This window comes from Perkinsus marinus (assembly GCF_000006405.1).
Source record: "Perkinsus marinus ATCC 50983 genomic scaffold scf_1104296928266, whole genome shotgun sequence".
Lineage (NCBI taxonomy): Eukaryota > Perkinsozoa > Perkinsida > Perkinsidae > Perkinsus > Perkinsus marinus.
In genome coordinates this window covers 153,291-161,795 of record NW_003216874.1, presented here as the reverse complement: position 1 = coordinate 161,795, position 8,505 = coordinate 153,291, and the positions used below count along the sequence as shown (strand labels likewise).

Sequence of the window (8,505 nt, the reverse complement as noted above, 5' to 3'; positions counted from 1 at the left end):
TAGTAATACCAACATAATTACTATTAACCTATGATAGCTTGAATATCCCTCCCTCCCTCCCTCCCCCCTACCACCACCCTATTACTACCTCCTGTCTAATAATCTTCCTCTCATCATTAATCTCCTCCAATGCTTGAGTAGCCTCCCTAATAGAAGGGAGTAGTAGTAGTAGGCCCATCTGTTCCTCCTTCTTCTCTATACTATTACCTTATCATCATATTAGCATTATCCCCCTCTTTAGATTGTACCTCCATCTGTGCCTCTAATAATGCTATATGCTCAGCCTTATTCCTCAATACTCTACCCAGCTCGTCTATTAGTATCTACTACTACTAATATTATTATTATCATCCTCAGTACTACATTCCTTATTACATCTTGTTTGGCCTTATCTTTCTCTACTGCTTGGATATTAGCCTCCCCCTTATATGCTTCCCTTTTCTTTAGTAATATATTCCCTTCTAATCCCTCTTTATACCGCTTTAATTGTTCCACACTATGTGATACCTACTACCCTTATATGTTTACTACCTACTACCCTCCTCCCCCTTTCTACTACTACCTCATTCCTCTCCTCCCTTACTCTCTCTAACATATCCATCTGATCTCTAACCTCCTTATTACATATATCATGCTCTTTAGTCAAACCCTCTACCCGTTCCTTCACCTCTCTCACTAAATACCACCAACTACTATTACTAGTACTAGAGGGAAGGTAGGGCTGTTGTTGTTCTTACCTTTATCATCAATCCATTGCCTATCTTCATTGGCTAATTCTATATTGTTCTGTAATGATCCTAATTGTTGTTGATATGCATATAATTGTGTTCCTATATCCTCCCTATGCCTTGCTAGTCTCCTCCCTTCCTCCTCCTTATCCCTATTATCCAAACCCTCCTACTACTACTACCATTCATAAACCTACCTTAATATAATACTAAGCTTGTCTAGTTTCTTATTCATACGCTCTAATAGAGCCTCTTGTAATGGTATCATCAAGGCATGATCAGACTAAAGATGATGGGAGTACTGGTCATGACCATTACTAGTCCTATTATTACTACTATTACCTCTAAGAAGTAGTCGAGAGTCCCTTCCTCCTCATCCGCTTGCTCTTCTTGGACATTCTCCTCCTCCTCCTCCTCTTCCGAGAGGATGATAGAAGAGGGAGGATGAGGAGGATGATGATGATGATGCTCACTTCGAGGTGATGATGATGATGACATTAGTAATTTGGGGTGTATACAGGAGTAGTACTACTAAGAGGGGAATTGAGGTGTCCCGAATAACCCAACACCACCAACAAAGAAAGATAGTAACAGTTAGAGAAGTATGTCCCTAGTAGTCCTCCAACATCATCATGAGTATCATCATGTTACTAATATTACATTTGTCTTGTTATTGTTGTTGATGTTGATGTTAGGTATACATGTACACATTCTAGCAGTAGAGATATGGTATGTAGCACAACTAGGAGAGCCATGATCAGTGACTAAACATTGCCCTACTGTATGTAGAGTACTGTCCATAACCTAATATTGAGTAGGGAAGTAGGGGAGGAAGAAGGGTGTAGTAGTACATAAGCAGGTAACTCTAATCCTAATTGATGACCACATCCCTCTTCACATGGGAAATGGGATAACCTAAACATAATAATAATAATAATGACGTGGTAGTAGTGGTAGTAGTACATAATATGGCAATCATTAGCAAACTCCAATAGATGATCATAGCATCGTGCATTATTATGTATACATGTATGAGTACATGATACACCTCTAGATGCAGATGGTATATACATCATATTTGGTGGTGGGGTAAGGGATGTATTACTAGGTAACCATTCATGCCCTCTACGACGATCGATGAATACTAACCTATAACAATAGGTTAGAAATAGAACAAGAGGAATAATACCAATACTACTACTACTATCCTCATCATCATGATCATCATATTACTTCGTAATCCCTTTCCTCTGCCTCCTACTCCTGCTTCCCATCATCATGTTGTTATCATTATCTAGTACTCCTCTTGTATGTAGACTAATAATAACTACCCCTCTATGTTGCCCTCTAAAATAGTTAGGAAATAGATGAAAGTGTTCTTGTATTAGAGGATAGTCCTCACGTATATAGGGTATCTACCACATAGATATATACATGCTTATTATTATTATACCTACCACATACACACTATCCTCCTCTACCTCGTTATCATGATGATGATGTATGATAGTAGTAGTAGTAGTTGATAATAGTTGCTTTAGAGTAATAGTTACTGCTGATGCTATGATAGTCCTCAACATATTATCATACTCCATTAACCTCATCATCCCTCCTCCTCTTCCTTTTCCTCCTGCCACTTCCCCTTGCTGCCCTGTACTTAATGCCATCCTTGCATATATCCCTGCTTGATCAGCAGCATGAACATTAGAACCCTCTTGTGCTATATGACGTGTTCTAGGTACTTCAGGATATATACATTCTCTACCATCATGTGTAGTACCTTAGTAATACTAAGTAATACTAGTGATAGTAGTAGTGATACTAAGCCTCATCCAATGATCCCAACCAGTAGTAGGTGCATGTGGCCATCTACTCCTTATCCTATCCCATAATGATCTATTTGACATCCATCCTAGACCTATAATGATTATTATGGTATAGGAGGAGGGTATTATTATTACTACCAGGGAAGAAGTCAGTACGATATAGTATACTCTCATTAGTAGCATATTCCATAAAACCATTATCATTCCATGCACTTATACAATACAGTGTATCATCTACTTCTAATAACCTACATCACTACAATACCATCATTGCTATTATTATTATTATTACCAAGCATTATTAATAAATAATGTTAGGAAGTTCTTAGAGAATATAAGATCATCCTCTACTATAATAACATAATCATGTTTATGTACTGTATACACCTGTTCGAGAGCATATCTATAGTGTGATGCTATCCTAGATGATGGTAAAGTATCATATACAGTAAGAGGAGGTAATAATGGTTTACGCCATATACCTAATAATAACTATGCTGCTCATCATCCTACTTGTTTTTGTTGTTCCTAGTAGTACTAGTACCTATATCCCTTTGATACTGCCGTTCCTTTACCCTGATAACATCTTCCATTCTACTAAAGGCCGTAACCTCATCTAAGGATACATACCTAACACCAGTACTACTACTACAACCATCATAGTAGTAGTAAGAATAGTACATACACAGCAAAATGGTGTATACCCTCTAGGGCTAATAAAGAGTCTAGACATGAAGTAAGGTATCCATCTCTATCATGACTTATTACCTAATATCATCATCATCATTATCAATAATACAATTAGTAGTAGTAGTAGTAATATTACCACAATAGCACTATCCTTTAGTATAGCATGATCACCAGTACCCTTGGTTACATGAGTAGTAACCTCACCAGTTATGCCTAGAGTATCCTAAGGTATGGTATAAGATAAATAAATAATAGATGATGATGGTAATAATAATAAGTACTACTAGTAGTAGTAGATCATTGGACTGTGTGTTGTTGTTATTTGTTATACACCTCGCTTTAACATAACTAACCTCATCTTGAGTAGATAATGCTAGATATGGTGTACCAGCCCGTACCGTACCTATCATAATACAACACCAGCACCAGCACCAGCAACAGCAGCATTCCTCTTTGCTACTATCCTTAGTACTACATTCTGAACTGCCGAGCTGCTGCTGCTGCTGTTCCTGCGATGATGATGCTGATGTACAAGTAACCCCTTTACAATACCATTGTAAAGCTACACACCTATCCAATGCTTTATTTAAGGTATATATTGTATGATCATTAGCAGCATATTCCCCTAGATAGGATGAAATATGAACATGAAATGTACCTATAATGATGGTAATCTCCGGTAAAGCCTACTATACAGGGTAGGAAGAGGAGGAAGAGCTTTCATATTACATCCACTACTGCTGCTAACCATGGACAACGACATAGTACTAGAGGATAGTGTGCTAGTGGTGTCTTTGAGTAATATCTGTATTACCAAGTACTCTATACTAAGACTATTACCACCCACCCCTATACTAGATGTAGAGGATGGATGGTAGTAGGTAGGAGAGGACTCCACAACCTCCTCAACCATCCTCCTACTTGTTGTGGTCCTATTATTGCTAACCTGACCATACATAATCATAATCGTAATAACCTTATCATCATAGTAATATGACTATATGCATCCTCCGTAATGGCAGTGTTATAGTAGTGTTATGTAATGATAATGTAGCAGATAGATGGTATGCAATATACCTGTACATGCATGTACCTTATCATTATCAATACCATATTCAGTCTACATTATAAGTATGATAACATAGAGTATAGCTAAGGTAATGATCCGCCTTAGGAAGAGCCCTTTACTCTTACTCCTACTTCTAGTAGTAGTAGCCCTCATTAATGGACATAATAATAAAAGAGGAGGAGGAAGATATAATAGGGTATATATTGGGGTATATTGATAATAATAACATGATACTATTAGTATACCGTCAATACACCATAATAATGATGACCATCATAATCATAATCATCATGACCATGAATGATAATAATATTAATAATAATACTACTACTAACGTGTCATCATCATCATAGTACTGTTATTGTTATTACTCCTCCTCCTGCAGCTACTACTGCCCCTTATAGATCTATTACCATTTGGTGAACTATCCCTATCCCTAGATAGTGTAGAGGTAATACTAGTACTACTACTAGTAGTATTATTAGGCATAATCATACCTACATCAATTATCCTATTATTATTATTACTACCATCCATATACCACCTTTCTGTTGTATCTGTAATAATAAACTAGGATTCTTTAGCTTAACAATAGCATGGAAATCCTGTAACCTAGCCTGAGATGCTGCTAATTTAGCCTTCATAGCATTATACCTACTATCAACATTCCTATCATCATCATTACCAGTCCTATCATAATCATCATTACCTATATACAATATGTTGCCTTATAATAGCATCTGGTGATGCTATGAACTCAGCACTGAGTAGCTCTATAAACTTATACCTACAAATATCATCATCAATCCACTAGTAGAGGTATTACTCCATATTCTGTACAAAGTCTAGCCTAGCAGTAGTAGCATCCTTAGACATTACTAATACTCCTAGGAAGGCATGAGGTTCTAAGAATATAATAATAATACTAATGTAACGATAATAATAGTAGTAGTAGTACCGGCAATGGTAGAGTTACACATCTTTATAAATACATTAACGTATTCATTGAATTCTATCATAAGCTTCTGTTCCTCTTGTATATCCCCTACAACAACCACAACCACAACAACAATCAGCAGATGTACTACTACCACTACTAGTGTTGTTATTGTTAGTATTCTTACTGAATTGCATCTCATCTAATGAATGTGTATAATGGAAGAATATATCCTTCTCTGAAGTAAGCTCTACTCTACAATGTTTAAATGATCCTTCATGTTCTCCTAATATCATAATCTTGCATCGTATAGCTTCTAAGGTACCCACATCTACTGGTGGAGGAGGAGCACCTGCTTTAGAGTATTATAATACTATCATCACTACTTATACCTACTCTTGTTACTTGATGATGGTTGTTGTTGTAATATCCTTATTTCTAATGGTATCTCCCTATCATATACAACATGATGTCCTTCAGTTAGAGATGGATCAATTAGTAGATTATCCTCTCCCTCCGCCTCTACATCCTCCTCACTATTATTATGTAAGGGGACGAGGGGATCGTATGGAGCGGTAGCTACTACGAATGGGGAGGTACTGGACATGTTATAAGAATAAGTCTACTACTACTACTACTACTACTACTACGAGGAGGAGGAGGAAGGGGAAGGGGTAGGATAGGGCACAATACTACTACTTTGACAGAGAATATGATAGTTAACGTAGACGACAAACTGGTAATAATAGTAGTAGTCTGGACTGCTGCTGCTGCGGTAGTCGTTATTATCAATTTACGTGGCGGTGGTGGTGTTATTATTGTCAAAGGTGCCTAAGCATGGAAAGAAGGAGTACCACAAACTCATCATCATCAAGATGAACACAACATGATGATAATGATACTGATGATACTACTACTAGGAGTACTACTATTCAGCATACTCGCTACTACTATTATTATCATGATGATGATGAGAGTAGGAGTACGTGGGTATAGATAAAGTCGATAATGAGGTATAAGTATTACCTAGTCTATTAGTAGATGTTATCCTTACACTGCCATCTACCTCTTCTATATCATCATCATCAGCATCATCAACGATACCTACTATTACTATTACTCTATCGTGATCATATGGGCTAGATACCCTTACTTCCCTCATCCTTGTTTATGTTCTTATTGTCATCCCTGGTCGTTGTTTGGTTGTTGATAGTAGTACTAGTAGTAGTAGCATTACTACTAGCATCCTCTAGTGATAGACCCTTAGTCTCGGGTAATAATCTCCATAATATAATAAATACTACCACACATGTGATAGAGAATATATAAAAGGGTAGAGATGGAGTAAGGCTCTCATATAGCATCAACTCAAAGGTCTGTTGATAGAGTATCTCAAATATAGATGTGAAGGTAAGTGCAACACTATTACCAACACCTCTAGTATAGGTAGGCATGTACCTATTATTATGATGATACTACTAGTACTAGTAGTAGTAATACTGTTTATTACTCATTAGCAGCCATTAGGAGTATTGGACCAAGGCCTAGACTCCAACAGAATATAACCATATAGAATAGGATTATTGGTATACTAGGTGGGAGTAGTATATTATTGGGTAATTGTAGAAGTATAGCTAGAATACCTTCAGCTAGGGCTATACCAAATATCGATACTAATAGTAATCTCCTCCTACCACCACCACCACCTCCTCTACTACTATTATGATTATGACCATGACTGCAACCATCAATTAATATTAATGCCACTATAGTACCAAGTAGTTTCATCAACCCTACATAGGGTAGATAATGTACTTGTACATAATGTAGACTTTTATCAGTTAGTAAGGATATAACATCAGCAGCATATGATTGGAATGCATAGAATCCACATGCTGATGCTGTAGTACATACCAATATAGTTAGTATTAATCCTCTTAAATGATGATGAATAGCATATCTCAAACGATATATTGGGTTATCATCATGCTTAATAATAATAACCTATAATCATAATCATCATCACAACAACAACGATCATCATCATCATCATGTCACATGTATTACTTGATTATCATGATGATCAGTAGTAGTAGTAGTAGCATTATCACTAATAAGAGTAGTATCCTTAAGCATACCCTCTATCTCATCATCATCACTATTATACCCCAATCTACGTATAATAACACACATACACATATGTATACTCTCTACTAGTATTACCTATTAATAACGTTATTAAACTGTTCCATTTTATGTTCCCTAGTCTTGGTAGTAGCTGTTGATATTAACCATCTAGGGGATTCTGGTAGGAAGTATCTTAAGACAAGTAATGCGACCACGACGACGATGACGCCGCAATATGATGATGCTGCTATTATTACATGAGTATTAGTTGTAGTATTCCAGGGAATACAGCAACTCCTATCAGCAATGGCCACCATGACGACGTATTGGTACTAGTAGTACTATCATCCTAAAGAAGCATCATGTAGTAGTAGTAGTAGTAGTAGTAGTAGTAGTAGTAGTAGTAGTAGGAGGAGGAGGAGCGTTAGTAGTGTTGTTATTACATCGTTGTTGTTAATATTAGCAGTAAAAGCAGTAGTACTAAATCCAACCAATGAACCAATACATACAGATAGTTCATGTGATGTTATCATCCTACCTCTCCATTTAGGAGGGGATATCTCTGATAGATATGTGCATCCTATTAATAATGCTAAACTAATACCTATACCTAGTAATAGTCTACATATTAATAATAGGGTAAAGTATGATGATGATAGAATCCAAGTTAATAATAGTGATATTATTATAAATACATCAGCTATAGCAAGACCTATTCTACGACCGAATTGATCTTGTATAGGTCCACCAGTGGATCTACCTATTAACATACCAATAGAGAATAATGTAACTACTAGACTCTTATTTGATGGAGTAAGTGTAAAATGGATAGTAATATCAGGCAATACTGATGCTATTACTGATAAATCATACCCATATGCAAAACCAGATAAACACGCAAATATTAGGCATAAAGTTAGTGTATACACTCTTCTATTAGTACAACATACACGTGATAATAATAACATGATAAGACCAGCAGAAGTAGTGGATGATGATGCTGTTGGTCGTGGTGATGGTGGTGATGGTGTAGTAAGAGGAATATACCCAATATCAAGGTAGGGGGGCATAAACAACAAAACTAACAAGCAGCATCATCATCAGTACTAGTAGCACCCCCAAGTGGAC

The 8,505-nt window shown here is 36.6% G+C and overlaps 2 protein-coding genes across 2 annotated transcripts in view; both read right to left on the bottom strand.

Moving 5' to 3' along the window:
• Pmar_PMAR015212 (alpha-1,3-mannosyl-glycoprotein beta-1, 2-n-acetylglucosaminyltransferase, putative) overlaps positions 1 to 5,857 on the bottom strand; it is a gene marked incomplete at both ends in the record, with an annotated part of 7,951 nt that extends 2,094 nt beyond the window's left edge. Inside the window, 21 exons of the mRNA XM_002788371.1 lie at positions 89 to 146; positions 208 to 323; positions 376 to 507; positions 563 to 675; positions 738 to 880; positions 926 to 1,011; positions 1,389 to 1,532; positions 1,580 to 1,643; positions 1,692 to 1,877; positions 1,962 to 2,143; positions 2,366 to 2,508; positions 2,551 to 2,646; positions 2,693 to 2,802; positions 2,847 to 2,941; positions 3,381 to 3,467; positions 4,844 to 4,967; positions 5,023 to 5,100; positions 5,140 to 5,218; positions 5,272 to 5,358; positions 5,438 to 5,584; positions 5,647 to 5,857. Coding sequence (XP_002788417.1) covers positions 89 to 146; positions 208 to 323; positions 376 to 507; positions 563 to 675; positions 738 to 880; positions 926 to 1,011; positions 1,389 to 1,532; positions 1,580 to 1,643; positions 1,692 to 1,877; positions 1,962 to 2,143; positions 2,366 to 2,508; positions 2,551 to 2,646; positions 2,693 to 2,802; positions 2,847 to 2,941; positions 3,381 to 3,467; positions 4,844 to 4,967; positions 5,023 to 5,100; positions 5,140 to 5,218; positions 5,272 to 5,358; positions 5,438 to 5,584; positions 5,647 to 5,857 — 2,481 coding nt within the window. The remainder of the gene's footprint in view (positions 1 to 88; positions 147 to 207; positions 324 to 375; positions 508 to 562; positions 676 to 737; positions 881 to 925; positions 1,012 to 1,388; positions 1,533 to 1,579; positions 1,644 to 1,691; positions 1,878 to 1,961; positions 2,144 to 2,365; positions 2,509 to 2,550; positions 2,647 to 2,692; positions 2,803 to 2,846; positions 2,942 to 3,380; positions 3,468 to 4,843; positions 4,968 to 5,022; positions 5,101 to 5,139; positions 5,219 to 5,271; positions 5,359 to 5,437; positions 5,585 to 5,646) is intronic.
• A 186-nt stretch (positions 5,858 to 6,043) lies between these two features.
• Positions 6,044 to 8,505, bottom strand: part of Pmar_PMAR015211 (sugar transporter, putative) — a gene marked incomplete at both ends in the record, with an annotated part of 6,458 nt that continues 3,996 nt past the window's right edge. The window contains 10 exons of the mRNA XM_002788370.1: positions 6,044 to 6,081; positions 6,277 to 6,354; positions 6,404 to 6,708; positions 6,761 to 6,923; positions 7,026 to 7,254; positions 7,318 to 7,423; positions 7,474 to 7,569; positions 7,635 to 7,726; positions 7,916 to 7,957; positions 8,073 to 8,137. Of these exons, the coding sequence (XP_002788416.1) occupies positions 6,044 to 6,081; positions 6,277 to 6,354; positions 6,404 to 6,708; positions 6,761 to 6,923; positions 7,026 to 7,254; positions 7,318 to 7,423; positions 7,474 to 7,569; positions 7,635 to 7,726; positions 7,916 to 7,957; positions 8,073 to 8,137 (1,214 nt within the window). The remainder of the gene's footprint in view (positions 6,082 to 6,276; positions 6,355 to 6,403; positions 6,709 to 6,760; positions 6,924 to 7,025; positions 7,255 to 7,317; positions 7,424 to 7,473; positions 7,570 to 7,634; positions 7,727 to 7,915; positions 7,958 to 8,072; positions 8,138 to 8,505) is intronic.